Here is a 17,701-nt window from a genome sequence, read left to right as displayed (position 1 = left end):
TATGACTTGTTCAAGACCTGGCTATTATGAGTATGTGGCATTTATACAATGGGCTTTCTTATCATTTCAGTTCAGTAGGAGGTTCTTCTGCTTCTGAATTCTCTGAAAATAGTTTTATTTATTAACTATCAAGGTGTTTTTTATAAAATTATTATGTTTTATCTACCAGAGGAGCATGCATGGTTCAAGTATCTTAATTTAGTGATCACTGTCATATTCACAAAAAATTTCTGCTTCTAAATATTGCTAGGAATAAATTTTCTGTCATCAGCAGGCAGAATAATTGCATTAAAGTCTTAGTAAGTATTGGTGAAATAAGGCAGCAACTTTTGTCTTTAATAAACTGTCAGGTATTCCTTAGCTACAAGTGCCTTGTCTATTAATAAATAATTGTTCAGCTGGAACTTGCATCCACCAAAAGGAATTTTTAAATGCTGTCAGATCATTGGCTTCTACTGTTGTTTTGAACATATCCATTAAGACCTTGGAAAGAATTTCTCTTTCTCAACATCTGCTTTCCTTTTCTACCCAAACTCTACTTCAATGGATGGTGAATCATATTATGGAGAAGTGATGGCACTGACACGTTGAAAGCTTCAGGAGCTTTCACCTGAGCTCTGCTGCATCAGTGAAATGCAGCCCCTGGGCATGGCAGTAGCTGGAGATTAAAAGGTTTCCCTCTGTCTCTAAAGCAGAAAGAAAGTAAAGCAAACACATCCTTTGTCTGCAATTAATTGGAGTTATGGTTTAACAGCCTCAGCATTTCGGACTGATTTTTCCAGATGAAAATCTTCCATAATTTTCCTGTGAAGAGACAGTCAAACACTCCGGGAAACAGTTTATTCTACTATGGATTGTAAGAAACAAAAAGCGGAAATCTGAAAATCTGCCAGGGAGGGAGGGACTTCAAAAATTCACTGTATGTCATACAAATGTCAAAAATACGAGTACTCTTATACATCATTTGAAACGTATATATATACTAATATACAGATATACATACTGACATATACCTACATGTATATTGTCAAATCTCATACTTACAATCTCCCCAGCACCTCCCTGCTCTGCCTTAGAGCAAAGCCATGTGAAAGCTGTTAGGCAGCCCCACTTCCCAGTCCTCACTGCAGTTTTAGGGGAAACCTCCAGGTGGGTTCCCATGATATGGGAGGTGATGGCAAGAAAGAAATCTGGGTTTGGTAACCCAGCTTTCCTCATCACAGAATAATTACATCCCTTCTCCAAATGGTGCTGCTGGTTAGTTTTACCTGGATCTGTCACTGTATTTTCATTCACTCTCCACACAAAAATTATTTTTTGATCTGCCAGTTATTTCACAAGGCTTTAGAATGCCCTTTAGATATATTGTGCGGCTGGCACCACTTTGCCCAAAGCAAACATGCACCTCAGGTTTGTGGACTATATTTCTTTCAGGGTTCTCTAGCTGCCATCACCTATTGATATTATTTGATTTGCAGCTGCTATTCAAAGCAAACAAACAAAATCTCACAGCTTCTTAAACCTTCTTCCACATAAGCCACTGATATTTACTGGGAGCAAAAGTGACAGGTAAAGCTCTATCACCTGCCTGTAGAAACAAAAGCAAAGGTCTAGCAAATTATTTCCTTTCAATTTTTCAGCCTGCCACTCCAATTTTCCTGGCTTTCTCCCTGATATTTCTGATGCTTCCTCCCATGGCCATGAGCATCAGCCAGGGTGGACAGATTTTCAGCAAATGCCTGGTGCTCCCACAACAGCATCTTTTCCACGAACACCTCTGCCCAAGAATTGTACGGGTGGCTCAGCTGCTTCCAGACCATCCAGTTACCAACCTGCTTGAAATAAGCTGCAGCCAGCAGATGCTTAAGGTGTTAAATGTGTGGGTCTGTGCTGGGGGCATCCCAGAGCAATGCCCTAAAAACACCTTTCTGCATTCTTGTTTGGCTGGTCGCTGATGGAGCCTCAGTGCCATCTCATATAATATTGATCACCACACCAAGAGTGGGCTTCCAGGCTGCTGCTCCCAGAACCAGAACACATATATCCTCTTCCAGCTGTGGTCACATTAATGTCTCCTTTAGCTGAGAGCCAAACCCCATGCCCAGAGCAGTGTTTCAGTGGGAAGCAAGAGTTCAGACATTCACTTCCTGCTCATTTTCCTTTGGGTATTTCTGGATGCTTCTGCCTTCTGCAGGAGGCTCTCACCTTCTCAGCAAGCCCATAGGCAGCCCCTCCTTTCCCACACATTAACTTTGTGTGAATCTCAACCTCCAGGCATTAACAGCAAGATTCCTTAGGGCTTCAGTGAAGACAGGCTTTTCCCCACAGGACTTGCTTTATCATGTCACCAGAGCTACTCAGATGCCATTTTCACTTAGCAGCTACAACAGGTATTATTATTTGTTTGCTTTTTGTGTCAGAAAAGAGCTACGCAGTGTCTCTCTGCCACAAGTTGCCACTGCAAAATTGTTATATTTTAAAAAGAAATAAGCTTTTAAGTCTAGTAAAGCAAAACATCCTTTTGTCTGAGCAACAGTTCCTTGCCTTTATTGAGGGTGGTGGTGGTTGAAGAAGCAGCTCTTAGCAGGAGACTAAAGCACCAGCTACCACCCAGCATTTAATTCCAACAGCTCTGGACTGAGAGCCACAAAATCTCACTGCACAGTTTAATTCCTTCCTGAAGGAAACATGAATGGTCATCATGACCACTTCCCTGAAAAGCCATCATTTGTTTCATAAGTCTTTTTAATACAATTATAGGGGCAGAGCTGGATTAAATTAAACTTCTAAGTTTCTCTTACATAAAGAAATAAATATTTCCTTTCAAAGACAACCTTGTCTGCATATCACAGAGTAGCAGTGACTCCATACGAGACATGAATGTGGACTTTTATTCTTCCCCAAAACAGGGGGGATGATTGGGGTACTGAGCACTTCATCACTGTACACAAGCTTTGACATCTGTACCTGACTTTGCTGTGAATTAAAAATGAACAGGAAGGCTTCCTCTGATTAGTGAAGCTGCAGCCACCATACAGGTGGGCATCTCTCAGGTGAGCAACCAAAAGGGCTCAGCTGTGTCCTCTTGTTGTTTTGAAATAACATTTTTATAATGTAGTCTGATTACAGCGATTCATTTATTTCTGCGGGAAAGCCAGTGGTAATTAACTTGTACCTTGGCCTGCAATTTGCATGTTAGAGTTTACAATCTTTCTGTCATAGGGCCATAATAAGCAGGGCTTAACAAGGAAAACTCGGTAATTGGGGGGTCGTTTTGCTCATGGCTTTCTGCAAAACCTGGGTGAGCTTTTGCAACGCCATCAGCTCCATGTGCTCCGGTCTGATCTGCATCAGGGAGGGAGCAAAATCCGTCAGGCTGACTCCAAGGGAGCTGACAGTGGATCAATTTGCCTTGCTGCCTCTTGGATGACAGCCTCCAAGCATAACTAAACCCAATCACAGGTATATAAACACACTCTGACAGCTAATAGAGGGTAAAATGGGCCTTTAGAGGTGGTGGCTGCTTGAGCCAGGGCTTCATACGTATATTCCTTAGGGAGTGAACACATGGCTCTAGTCCCAGCTTCTGTTAAATTTAAGGGGTGACCACCCCTCTCCTTAGGGACCTTGCATGCCTGTCCTGTGTACTCCTCCAAGTCCCTCCCTGCCCCTTGCCAGTCCTATGTGCAATGTTCAGTTAATACGAGAAACAGTGTTTTCTGAACAACTGCAAACAAAACTGTGCAAAGGATGAAAAATAATTATCTGTGTGTCAGAGTCTAATATATTTGCATTGTTTAGACAGAGCAGTTAATCACTGGTAAGACCATAACATGTGCTGTGAATTTGAATTATAACTAATACGTATTGAGCAGAAGGCTATTAATTACATTTAAAGGCACTATTTGATATTATTATTATTATTGAGAAAGCGAATGCAATTAATTATATTACAATGTTTTTGCAGGATTCCTGTGGCAATGCTATACAAAGAGCTGTTTGCTTTCAGACTCCTTTGTCTTTTGTTCAGAAAGAAGCTAATTCAGGCAAGAAAAAGGCATCATGAGCCAAGATTCTGTTCCCATTAACACTCCCAAAGCACTGAGTGATATTGAAGGGGTCAGCAAGGGTCTGCATTTTTTTAAGGGTTTTTAAATATGGGTAAACTTTTCATTTGTGTAAAATAGTTGCTCTGCTGAAATGTCACTTCTTCCCTTGGGTTGGAATTAGCAAAGGACAGTCTCCATGTGGTCCCCAGAAAGGACTTCTGAGAAAGGGAATCAGATCCCAGATTTAATTAGAGTAGCAATATTTCCCAGTGTTCCCTCTCTAAAATGGCTCTTACCTGTGGAAAAGAAAAGCTTAGGGCGCTTCTTTTTTATTTAAAAAGGCAATTGTATTAATTCAGCTGAATTTTGCATTGGAATTGCAATGGCTTTGACAGTTTAGTTCCCTGAAAATTGCAATAAAGGCTCCGTTACGCTACATTTTGTCCCCATTTGTCTTGTATACCATTGCCTTGCCTTTGGCACAATCAAAATAATCTTTAAAAATAGTTCCATAAATGGATTGACTTTGACCTTCTGAGTATCTTGTCAATAAAATAAAAATGATAAATGTGTTTCAGAGTGCCACTGGCGTAATATTAAAGCAGAGTCACAATCTGAAAAGTGACATTTGAAAAATTATGTTATGGGGAGGGGTCTTATTCTCTGTCAATGCTGTCACATAAATAAGCCCCTTTTACAACGAAAAGGGGGTTTTGCTCACTGCCAGGTTGTGCAATTCCTGCAACGTGGCCTCTGCCTCTTTCATCATCATTAGCAATTAAAGATTACTGCAGCAAGAAATTAGCTGAGCCTTCTGTTGCTGATGCAGAGCAGCTCCACCTCGGTCTGCTCCTGTGACCCTCTATCACTGCTGACACAGTGAAAACGGGCTTGGCCTCATCAAGAAATGTCTCAGATAACCAAGAAAAGACCCTTTTTTCTACACGATCAGCTCTTTGAACTTCTAAAAGAATAATTGCAAGGCTTCTTTTTATTAAGTGATAAGTAAAGAACCAAATATTCTGTAGAAAAATCAAGAGTTGTATGAAAATAAACAGGGCAAGTGAGTAAACAAACACATACCAAAGGGCAGCAGGTTTGATTCACACTTTGAGGTGCACACACAGAAGCTCTGATGTATTTGGCTTTATGCTTCAAGTGAGTCTTACCTGTAGCTTGAATATTTGCAGGCCTAATTGAGCTGATTTCTAAAAACTCTGTACCGTTGTTTTAACATCATTTATTTCCCCCCTTTTAGCATTTCTTGTTCTGATTCTTCTAAAAGCATATTTAAAAGTATGTGAAGTGCACCTTTATGCTTGACCATCAATTTATACCATGTTTAAAATGCTCATGCATATAGTAAACTAAATTAAAAATTAAATTAAAATTAAACCTGCATGTATTTTCAAAGGTCACAGGGCTTTGGAACCTCAAAACATTACTTAATTTCTGAGGGGGAGTGACTCTGTTAATCACTAAAAGTAGGCTGAAATCATGTTAAAAGGATAAGGTTTCTGGTCTTGATTCAGATACGATGAAAATTTAGACAACCAATATCTTTATGTTACCAACCTTACAATTCTACATATTTAATTCCAAATTTGATCTTTTCCTGGTGTTTGCCTCGAAAATTAGCCCAATCCTGAACTGCATCTAAACATAAAAGGACACAGCCCTCTTTAAGCATCTATTAACAGTACCCAGTTGATTTAACTTGTTTAATCATTGCCCTGTCCAGCTCCCGAGTGCTCACCAGAAGGACACCGGATCCTCCGCAATCCCTACCGGAGCACCAGGTTTGACTCCCTGGAGCTGCAGAGAACAGCAGTTGAGGACCTGGTGTGTGACCACTCCCTGCCACCAGCATGGTACCGCTTCCTGATCCACGGCAGGCCCGCAGAGATGCCAACCAGGTGCATCGAAGTCAGTAAAACCTGAGCACTAACCCTGGGGAACTCGAATAAACCCTTTGGTGGAGTTTTCTGCTCTATCCATCTCCATACTTTCATAACCAGTAGACTGCAATGAGTGAGTGGTAGTGGGACAACCACTCTAATAATGATAAAAATGATAATAATGACAATGATAACAGCGACAGCAACAACCACAACAATAAAATCAACAGCAATAGTAGCACTGTCACATCCAAGTCAGAGACTAGGACCTCTGTGCACTTGGAAATATTCAAATATAAAACCATGTGTTTACCAAATCTAAAGGGAGATATTTATTAATCCACATATGCCACTGGAAGTTGTATTTTTTCCAAGGAATTCTATTGCTTTAAGAATGGATTCTGTGACCTGGCTCTTTCCCCACATAATTTATTGTGAGTCAGGAATATGTTCTTCTTACAGAATCAGAAGGGAAAAATCAGAAAAGGTGATTTAAAGAGAGCTGTAGTGATACAGAAGGAAAAGCTAAATTTGAGTCTCTTTCTGCTATTACCATTTCTTGTATTCTTTAGTCTCAGAAGTATGCTAATGGCTTTCCAGAGCCAAAACCCCTCCACCACATAAGACTACTCTCTAAAAGGGACAAACCAATAAGATAATTATTGGTGTGTTTAATCCGTATGACAATAACATTTAACTTGCAATCGTTGTTTCCAGATCAACTTGAGCCCCCAGCTAAAGTCATTGCCACCTCAGATAGCTCAGCTGCAGGAGGTTAGAATAATTTCAATACATAGTTAAACAACATTATTCTCAAAATAATAAACTAATTACCGTAAATTACTTTAGAAATTAAATATTCAAACTAGAGTGCCAGGAGATTTGGTATCAGGTAATGCTACCCAAGCTGGAGAAACCTCTCAAAATTACCCAAGCTGGAGAAACCTCTCAAAATTATCAAAATATGATTTATATCCATTCAAAATGGACCTGTGAGCTCATCACAAGAGAAGTATATCTTAATAATCTAACATTTAATGAAATGTTAAGAGAGAGCTGTTATTTCTGTGGGATTTCTAACTTGCTCCATACACAGACCATAAATCTAATTAACATGAATAAATTGGCAGGATTACTATTGAAATATTAATTTCATGGCAGGTCATCCTTGCATATACCAACACATTATGAAGTATATTTTTACAAATTGCTCTATAAGTCTATATATGTTCTATAATATTATTTAATTTGTCATTTTATTTCAGAAATTTTGAGCTTGTGGCAATGCTTGACTGTATCAGATTTCTTTTCAACAATACATGCTTTGTTTCTTTTAACCTCTTCTCTGGAGTTTTTTATTCAAGTTTGTGGAGCTATATTCATTAGTTTAGTTTCTTATCTTGTAACATAATGCTTGCCATTGGTTTCTTCATTATCCTCTGAATGACAGTAAATCTCTGCTTTGCCATGCTGATGAAGGATTACATCTGTTAGATGTCACAACTGGAAGAATATGCTTCTTTTAGATCTTCACCTGCTAAATCTGCCTCTACATTCTATCTCTTCCACTTAATTAAATCATTGTTTAATTTGGTTTTCCATTTAATTTGAGCAAAACCTCTGGAACAAAATAATTTAAATTAATAACTGCACAGCTTTCACTCCTTAATAAGCTGTTATTATTGGACATTCCAGTCTGGCTGGAGTGAGCTGATTTTAATTAAACAAGTCAAAGACAAAGCCCTGAACAGATAGAAGAGAAAAGAGACCACATAAAGCCTGACAATGTGGGTGGAGAATTAAAAAGTACATTACCCCAGCATCTTGTAAAATATATGCCTGGTGATACCCTGTTGATACTGGCCCGATACAATTAGCTGCTTATCAGCGGATAAGATTAACTTCTTAATTCAAAGTGTTAGTAGGTAAAGGCTCTTGTCTCCCAATTGAGCTTAGAAGGGATTTAAATCCTAATGGAAATTTAGACGTCCTGCCCAGTGTGGCAGAGAGTTGCAGAAGGACAAGTGGCACCTGCTGGGGGTACACAAGGGAGGTGAGCACTCAGAACAGGCTGTGTGTCCTGGGCATGGGTAGCTGACTCCTCCAGACAGGCTCTCAATGCCTGTGTTCTGAATCTTGCCATAAAAAACCCTCCACAATAAAAATATGGCCCTGTCAGCATGTAGTTTCATAGCCATAGGAAGCATTATATTCAACAGAGAGGAGAACCAGGTCATATAAAGATGTGAGAGCCCCAGACTACAACCTTGTCACAGCTGAGAGCCACAGCAAACTTCACAATGAAAAACGAGTAACAGCTATTAAGGAGCTGCTTCTCATGTACTAATTTAATAAAAAAGTGGAAAACAAAGGGGAAAAAGACAGAAGAAAAACCCAAAAGCTTCTGTGTCAAAGCAACTGAAAATGTTAATTGTATTCTTGAACTCTCTACCCCTTGAATCCAACTGCTCTACGTAAACTTATTCCTCCAGTGGCATAATGGTTTTGATTGAAACAGCTTTCCAACTTAGGCTTTGCTTGCTGAATTTCTCGGGGGGGTGGGGAGGGTAACGAATGATCCTGACCTTCCTCCCTCTATTTCTTCCTCATCTTTCCTCCTGTTCTCCCAACAGAGGCACAGCAATTACCAGATCCTGGGCATGCTCTCTTGGCCACAGCCACTTCCCCATCTAAAACCATATCCTAGTAGAAAAGCAACACAAACTTGTAAATTTTGGATCCCCAGGTATTGAGGTTGCTGCCTACAGACCACAAACAACAGTTTGTTCTTCAAGAACTGCCCAGTTCTCTGTGAAAGGCAAAAACATTAAAGGAAGAAAGCATAGGGAAGCTTTTACTAAGATTAAGGCAGTGTTCTAAGTAGCAAGAAAGAATGCACAGGCATGGCCATACCTAGTAGTAAAATGATCTTCAGAGGAAGAACAATAGTGATAGAAAAATTAAAGCTCAACAGAGAATCTATTAAAAATACAGAGGAGTATTTAACAGCCAATATGGGAAAAACACACATCAATTACAGAAATTCCAGCTTCTGAATTAAAATTATACAGTTTATATGCATACATCTGTATACATGTACATATGGGCAAGCCCCATGTGTACATAAACACTAAAAGGAAGTGTGACAGAACATAACACACCAGTGTTATTGAAAATCTGCTCCACAGTCAGATAAAAGATCAATCTGTGGATTACAGCAGAGCAGTGCATGCTGCTGCCTGTAAAGCAAATGCCACACCACACTCACAACAAAGCCAGAAACAGGGCTGCAAATGCACTCCTTCCCCTCATTTACATGGGGGTAAAAAAGCATGAGTCATACTCTGCAATTTTACAGAAAAATATCAGTTAAGAACTTGATTATGCAAAGACTAATTGATTCTGGAGCCAGCAATGATACTCTTGATACCACACACACGAGTCGGCTTCATTCCTTCTCAAACAAAGCTCATATTTTCAGCTTTGAGTAGTCAGTTGCACACAGAAAATAATAAGCTAAAAAGAAAGGGATTAAAAACAGGATCACTACTGGAACAACTGCCACTATCAAACACGAAACAGAGGATTCCTGGTACCATATTTCTTGAGTGGGGAGATGAATGCAAATGTTAAGTCAACGTTAACAAAAATCACTGCACACCCACTGCTGGGGTGGCAAAAACATTCAGGCACAGCACCAGGTCCTGTCAGCTCAAGTTCAACCTCTCAGAGCAGTCATTGCTCTACTCTTGGTTTCCTCCCAGTCTTAAGGCAGTCCTTTGGTTGACTCCATTTCCTGCAGTCCTGTTGACAGGCATGGCAGAAGCCTTCAGTCACCTCTTGCCTTACCATGGAGGTCCACTGGTCCCAGGTGCTTGTCCTCACCAGCAGCTGAATGTGTTTTTCTAGAGGGAACTGCAGGAATGGGAGGATAATTTCACCTTTGCACATTAACAATCCCCAGCAACCCTTGGTTCAGGGGCTTCTGGTTTCAGATAGGGGTTGTATAACACTTTACAGTAATTTCTCCCCCATGAGCCAGTCCTGTGACTGTAATTTTTGGCATACACACTTCTGTAACAAGCTTTCCTACAGGTTAGTAATGGCTACAACGCTTTGTTTGGGAAATGCCCAGTAATACCTGCCTAAGATGGTGTATCAATATTACTTCAACACCCTTCTTCAGAAATTTGATCCTCTAAATCAGCAAAACCATCTCCAAATCTTTATATGCTCTAAATACATGTACCACTGTATAAGTGTAACCAGAAGGACATGTTATGCAGTAAGGGCTGGCGTTTTCTCAACAGTTGCATTTTCAACAATACAAATTTACTTTTATATATATGTACTAGGCTGAAACATAGGTTTAAATGCTAATCTTTGGTGTATAAAACAAGGTCATGTTAAAGCTCTCCAAATCTAACCTGCCTATGATGCTTAATATTTCAGCCTCTGGAGAAGGAGAAGGTTTATTTTTCCCATACTCAGTTTAATTCCCTCCTCTTTAACCTGTTGTAGAGCATTTTATATTCACAATAAAAACACAATATCTCAGCTGCATACTATTAATTTAGCATTTTGTTTCAATTTTTGCTTTGCTCTGGATCCAACCCTACTTTGCTTTGCAATTGTTCTACGAATTTAAAAGAAAGTGACACTTTCAAGGTATTATTTCATCCGTAATTCTCTTTCTCACACATATATGTGAATATTCCAAATCATAATGGTAGGTATGAAGAGGCTTTGTTTTCCTTGTTTGTTTTTCAGACATACAAAAAGCCTTCTGTAGAAATTACAATTACAGCCTCTATTGTTCAGAGGCATGTGCTTAAAAGAAAACACAAGACAGGCACCAGTTTAATTGCTACTACAGATATTCCTGACGTAAACTGTGGAGTTCGGGCTCAGATTGAAATAAAAGATTTTATTTACTTTAACTTGCTACAAAGAAATTAAAAAAAAAATAAGGCAAAGTAAAGTTCTGAGTGGATAACAGATGCAAAATCACAGTGCTTTAACTGCCAACCAGCAGCACACCAAAAAGCCTTCCATCTCCATCCAACTGAAACAATGCATTTCTCACATATGGTGCTACTTATTTTTAACAGCATAATTTCAGCAATACCCAAGTGACAAGAACAATCAAGCTTGATTTCTTTGTGCAATTATGAAGAACTGTAGTGTTCAATCAATCAAACTTGTTGATACTCCCAACTCCAACCTAATGGAAGGAGACATCATTGGATTAAACAATAATGGTTTGTCTCCTTGTTTTGGTAGAGGGAACAAATTTTATTTATTTTTTTTTATTTAGGTTTGCTAAATTGGAGTATTTAAATGATTAGCTGGTGACTAATTATGAATCAAAAATACTTAATGAATGCTTACCTGCCACATAGAGGTGTTGTGAAGATTAATTAGGTAAGGTTTACAAAATGCTTTGAAGATTAAAAACGCCACTTAACAATAGTTGGATAAAGTATGCAAGGATACTAAAGAAACTTGGCAACAGCCTAAAATCTCCCTTTTGTGTTAGAGAAGTTATTTGTGCAAGCTGTGTCACTGGATGCCTAAACTTGTGGAGTTTGCTCCTCTGTGAAGGCAGCTGTGTAATTCCTCTTCCTTTTGGAAATGCTGCTGAATTATGGTGTGAGACTCCCACAGCTTTACAACATCCTTAGAGCATCAGTAGCTGTAGGTATTGCAGATAAATGCTCTATCCTAAATGCCAATCATTTGTTACCTCTATATTTAATTTTCTGGTTACTTTGCCCTATGACAGCTACAAAATTTAATGCTAATTATACCACAGCTGGGACTCAAAAATTTTGGCTCTTTGAAACCTCTTCTCCTAGACTTTGTTTTTATAACTGTCTTCTAATTCACAGAGGTCTCATGCAGCAAATCCTTTCAGCTTGTGTGGGGCAACTTGCCTGACTCAGACGGAAAGCATGCAGCTTGTAGAAGAAAATAAATTCATGTATGCCACAGAGCTGCCAGGAAAACAGAAATACCTGATCTATAACAAAATTCCTCCTTGGCCAGCCTGTAATACTGCATTATAGCTTGTTACAATAACTTTCTGTCTCACAGTCTGACTTTTCCTGGGTGCAAAATCCGTCAGAAGGGTTGGTTATTGCTTGTAATTTGTGCACATTACACAAGGAACTGTCTGGCTCATGCGATTTCAGTGCAGGATTTGCCAGGACAAATCCAGGGTGCCGGAGATGCCAGTGGGGGGTTATCAGGAAGCCTGCACACAGTGCTGGGGCTGACGTCAGTGATGTTAATCCATACTTTCTCAAGCACTGAAATGGCTCACAGACTTGTGGCAAGGATAAATACAGAGGGAGAAAATCACCCTCCTCTTATTTCAGCATTTTATTTTTTTTCCTCTCTGCGTTAACAAGGGATACAGACCCACTTTTATGTTTGGAATGCTTTTTGTCTTTTTTCACAGCCAGAACGAACTCACATCTGTCTATTTATCTATATGGCCCACAGCACAGCAGATAGGTGGGTATCTCACTAATGAATTATCTTCTCAGCACTGCTTCAAGGCAGGGAAGTGCTGTTACCATCTCAGCCACCTCCACCTCTGGTTGAGAGATAAGGAAGCGAGGTACACAGAGAGTAAGTGATTTATTTGCCCAAGGTCAGGCAGCAACCAGAGAAACTGAGGCACTGCCTGTTTCTGCACTGGTCAGAGGCAGCCCAACAGTCACACTCACAATGGATCAGCACTGACATGTTGGCTCCAGTGACATTGGTAAAAGCAGCATCAGATGGACACAATAGCTTATTTTCAGCAGCAAAAGGTCTGTTACAGAAAATCCTAAGAGTATTTTTTCAGTTTGCTGAGACACAGGTGCAAATGTGTCTTGACACACAAATAGTTTCAGGAGATCGAGTCACCTCAAAATGATGAAAATCACTATTCAGCAGCCAAATATCAGTAGATGGTGGCAATAGCCTTTTGCAGGGATGTTAGGAGCACTGGGAACGCTTGTCATGGCAAGTGTGATGCCAGCATCCCTTCTCCTCCTCCTCCTCTGACAGTGAGTTCCAGTGCAGCCATGGGATCAGTGGGAGCAGAGGAGTGCCATGGGAGGGATGGGTGGAGTCTCCTGTGTCTCCTTTCCAGATCATTTTCTTCAAGGGTCTGTGAGCTTGCACACACCTATTGAGCTCCAGCACTCACTCCTCCCTGCTGTTCTGCTACCCACAACTCTTATCTTTCCCTGTCTTGTGTGGTTCAAAACACCATCAGGGTGCACTAGCTAATACCTGCATTTTAGTGTAATTTCAAAAATAATGTTCCAATCCAGCAATCTTTACTCATACACGCAGAGACACTGCAGTTTTCAGTTTCCTTGTGTCAGAGGAAATTCCAGGTGTAAATATCTCATCAAGAAGAGCATGAAGCAGAGACCACAGAGCACTAGTTCCCATCCTTCTGTCTGCTCCCATACATCTCCACTGGATATCGGTTTTTTTTCATTCTCCTGGGTCCTTTCAGTACAAGTGTATGCTCATAAATGTGCTTTGGAAACATGCTACTTCACCAGATCTCACACTCTAGGTCAAAAGTTCATCAGTATGCAACAAATTCCTGTCATCTGTATATTTCCCAGCTCAGAGAACACCTGAGTCCCTTAAAGCTGTAAATAAATAAATAGAACAAATCTCTTAAAAAGTTACACACAAAGCGACTTTTAAAGAAAGAAAGGGAAGGGGTTGCCCTATAATTCCACCTAAAAGCATTTTCATGTCGATCCCCTCTTCTCCTTTGTTAGCACAATGACAGCACGCTGCTCCTCCCCAGGGACCAGCTGCATTGTGTGAGCTCTGGTGCCTTCTGCAAGAGCACCAGGACACCAAACAGGAGGGCAGGGTCAGCCCCTCTGCTTGACTGCTGCCACATCTCAGGGGGAAAAAAACTTTGGGCAATTTCAGTGGTGTCTCCCTGGAGTCTTTGGTTTTAGAAGCCTGAAAATAATTAGATCCAAATGGAAATCAGACCATGTCATGCCATAAGCTTGATTTTCTTCAAATACCCTTCCTTTTGTGGGTGTGCACCCCCAGTCCCCTGACCCTGCTTTCTGGCTCATGTGACTCCCAGATACAATTCAAACTGCAGAAGGCCACTGGTGCATGACTCAATAAATTTATCCTTTAACTTTCAGTGCTTCCTCTGCTGTCACAAACAACTTTTGATCTTAAAAGTGAAGCAGCAAACCTGGACCAACAGGAAAAAACAGTGGGGTTGTTTTGGGGTTTTTTTTCAGTGTGATTTATAGCCAAACATTCACACTGGGAGGAAGTTGTTCCCCAGTTCAGACTGGTAGAGATGGTTCACTATCTCTGGTTGAAGAAGTGCAAAATGAATGCAGCAGTCACACTCTGCTGAATAGGACTGATGTCTGAGACTTAAATTATTGTCAGTATTTGGTAATAATTTTTGAACTTTAGCTCAAACACCTCTGTGCTTTGCATATTGGCAAATGCTAGGTAATGATGCAGAATAACGAGTCACCATTGTAATTGGCTTTGTATATTTAATAAGGCTCTGATTATACCTAATCTCCTCACTGAGGTACTTAAATTAAAGACAGCCTTGGAGAATCATGTTCCTTTAGTCAGTGAGAAGCGCAGGTACAGAGGGCAGCTCAGATTTGAGATGCCTGAACATCCCTCTGTAAGTTAGGAGAGGGAAATCAGTCTTAAACCACTTAGGACCAACCCCTTCTGCTTTGGGACTTCCTGTGTTCAGGGTATTCAGGGAATTTGGTAATAGATAAAAGCCTGAAAATAAAAACAAAAAAGATAAATTATTGTCGTGCATATGCTGCACATGTGTTTTGTACATCCTGCATATTTGTCTCTCCTCGAGAATGAGTTAGAGGTTTAGGCCCCAAAGATGTGTCTAATACCTGCTGGAAGGGTAGGGCAGGAGCTGCCAGGACCATGGCAGCTGAAACTGTAGCTGTTTTGTAGGCAGGTGATGAGGTGTGATGCTCTGAGCATCACCTGCTGCTTCAGGATGGTCCTAACACCTTCTTGTCCCTCATGCTCTGTCAGCCTTTGCTTTCCTCTGCCACAGGTGAAGCATGGATGTGTCCAGCCAGCTGATGTGACCCAAAGGTTCTCCCCAGGGAAAGGATCTGACCTTTTTATATGCTTTCATCTTTTTCATACAAACCAACCAAAACCAGAGGAAAATACTTTGAAATCCAGTTATTGTGTTTGAGAGTTTTATCTGTATAAAGTCACCTCTCTAAACTGAGCAAGACATTTTCATCCCCACCTACACATCCTTTTCTCTGACCCTCCAGTTTCACCACACTCAAGTTCTTGGGTTTTAGTGATTCTCCATGGAGTCTTACGGCACTTGCTCCAAATGGTTTCTTTTGTGTGCATCCTCAGATGAACAAATGTGGGACACAAGCTCCGGTGTGGCTGTCACTGAAGTCTGAATCCCTGCCAGTTCCTGGAGAGAGCAAGAGGCTCACGGCCTGTGCCACCTGGCAGGTCCTCTTTGGGGGCACCAGGGACTGCTGCTTGTTTCGGATACCTGTCGCCGTCAGGAACTGCGGGGAATTCTTTGTGTACCTCCTGCAGCCCACTCAAGGATGCATGGGCTACTGTGCAGAAGGTGAGGGCTGGTGAGGTATTTATCAATAAGATTACTTATGCCTCTCAGGCTGGGTGTTCAAAGGTCCTGGTGCTGCAGTGCATGTCTCGGTGACCTTGTGAGTCAAGCGTCACTCCCGGTAAGATGCAGACCGTGTAGGAAATAAATCAGTGGCAGTCCAAGGTGTTCCTGAAGAATAGCTCTTATTACCAGTACAAAATGTAATCTGGTGTGTATTACTGAAGTGCTCTTTGCTTGGTTACAGCTCACATGTAACCTTTCCTGCTGTCTTTGGCTCCACTTTGGCTTGAAGTTGCAAAGCTAGAGAGTGGGAACATCTCAGCTGTAGTGAAGCACTGTATCCAGGATACTGTCTCTAAGGTCTGTTCTTATCTTTAATAATCTAGTACCACCCCCCTCAAAAAAAAAAAAAAAAAAAGATAACAGATAATTCTGAAACTCTGTAAGTAAAAAAAAAACAAAAACAGGAAAAAAAAAAACAAACACAAAAACAAACCAACAAAAAACCCCACCAAAACCCCACAAACTGATAACATCTTTTTCATGACATTTATATAATTGTTTTCATCAGAAATAATTTTCAGCCTACTACAAGAGGTGCATCCCCTGTTCGGTAGCTAGGAAACAAAGGAAAAGCAGAAAGGAATTGCTCATTCAGTTAAACCTTCTGAACTTTAGAGCATGTTCAGGTGCATATAGATTTCATCAGAAAAGACACTTCTTTCTAAAACTGAAATAAATTACCTTTATACTTTCCTTTCAGTGTTTTGGACAGAGATATGACACATTGAGAAACTAGAGTTATCAGCTTTCAATCAGGCAAAATCCAAGCTTAAATAACTTTTAAAGAGAAAGATAACTATTTTCTTATCTTTATCAATATTTTAACATTCCCACATGAAGAAGAGGAAGGAAGAAAGGCTCAAAGAATATGAGATTAATTCACTATTTGAAATAAAAAAAAATCCATTAAAATAAATGAAACTGATTCTTTCTCAGAAATTACTTTTTAACTGAAAAGAGTCATTTTTCAGTTTAAGCTTAGCTTTTTTATAAACGATAAGATTTCCACAACCCTTCTTCAAAGAATTTTTTTGCCAGTACCTTTTGGGTGGTTAATTTTGTCCTTTCTGTTGATTCATACCTGTTTAGTGAGGTAAATCTGCCTGTGTTCTTCATAAAAGAAAATTTATCCCTTCCCATCTATCCCAAACCAGCGAATTGCTGCCTTTTCCTTACCACTGCTGTTGAAACTTTCACCTTTTTCCTCAACATTTCAGTGAGGGCCAGTCCTCCCGAGCCTTTTCTTGTAATTAGGATGTTCTTGCAGTATTATGCATTGCATGGAAAGTACCCAAAATTTTTTACTGGGGGGGTTACCTCAGTGTCTTAAATTCAGCTGTAAACTTTGCACCACAGGAGCCTCATGCAGGCCCAGAGCCGGGTCCAGCTGGCATCGTCACGGCTCCGTGCGGGGGTCAATTCCCCAGCCCCTTCTGCTGGAGGCTCGGGAGCAGGACACTGGTCAGCGCTCCTGACCTGCAAAACAAAATGAATTTAAAGCTTCACAACTCGTCAGAAAGGACACAGCTGGGAAAAGCAGCATTTGTGCTTGCAATTCTGCTCACATCCTCCCATGAGCTGATCACCTAACTCTGTCCTTCTGGGAGAATTTCCTGCAGAAAGTCATGGTGTGAGCCACAGCTTGAGGCAGCTTTTCTTAGAAACAAAATAGAAAAGGGTATAAACAACAGGTCTTTACTCATATTTAAAGTAACTTCTTTCTTTTTCTTTCCTCTTGTTATCTGCCCTGGACAGATGTTAACACATTGGTTCTCCGTTCTGTTCGTAACTTACTCGCTTGGGCTCCCATAATATTTTCTCCTCCAAAAAAGTTACTTTATTTATCCTTTCAAGGCATCTGAACCAGCTTCATGTTCTCTTTTGAGTCCTTGTCTCCAGAGATGAAAGAACATCCCCCTACACTATTATACATCTTTTTGTTTCTACTTTCTAGGTGAGTTTAACAGGAAGAAAGGTTTCAGACTTCATTACCTGTTGAAGCCTGCAGAAAGCAGGCTGTATTTTTAGAGCAA

The 17,701-nt window shown here is 40.4% G+C and overlaps 1 protein-coding gene across 1 annotated transcript in view; it reads left to right on the top strand.

Moving 5' to 3' along the window:
• The window catches only part of LOC135417444 (von Willebrand factor D and EGF domain-containing protein-like), a 177,783-nt gene that overhangs the window by 31,805 nt on the left and 128,277 nt on the right, over window positions 1-17,701 (top strand). Inside the window, exons 2-3 of the mRNA XM_064661620.1 lie at window positions 5,791-5,975; window positions 15,377-15,605. Coding sequence (XP_064517690.1) covers window positions 5,791-5,975; window positions 15,377-15,605 — 414 coding nt within the window. The remainder of the gene's footprint in view (window positions 1-5,790; window positions 5,976-15,376; window positions 15,606-17,701) is intronic.

This window comes from Pseudopipra pipra, chromosome 7 (assembly GCF_036250125.1).
Source record: "Pseudopipra pipra isolate bDixPip1 chromosome 7, bDixPip1.hap1, whole genome shotgun sequence".
Lineage (NCBI taxonomy): Eukaryota > Metazoa > Chordata > Aves > Passeriformes > Pipridae > Pseudopipra > Pseudopipra pipra.
The sequence above is the reverse complement of the archived record's forward strand: the minus strand, read 5'-3'. Positions and strand labels throughout refer to the sequence as shown.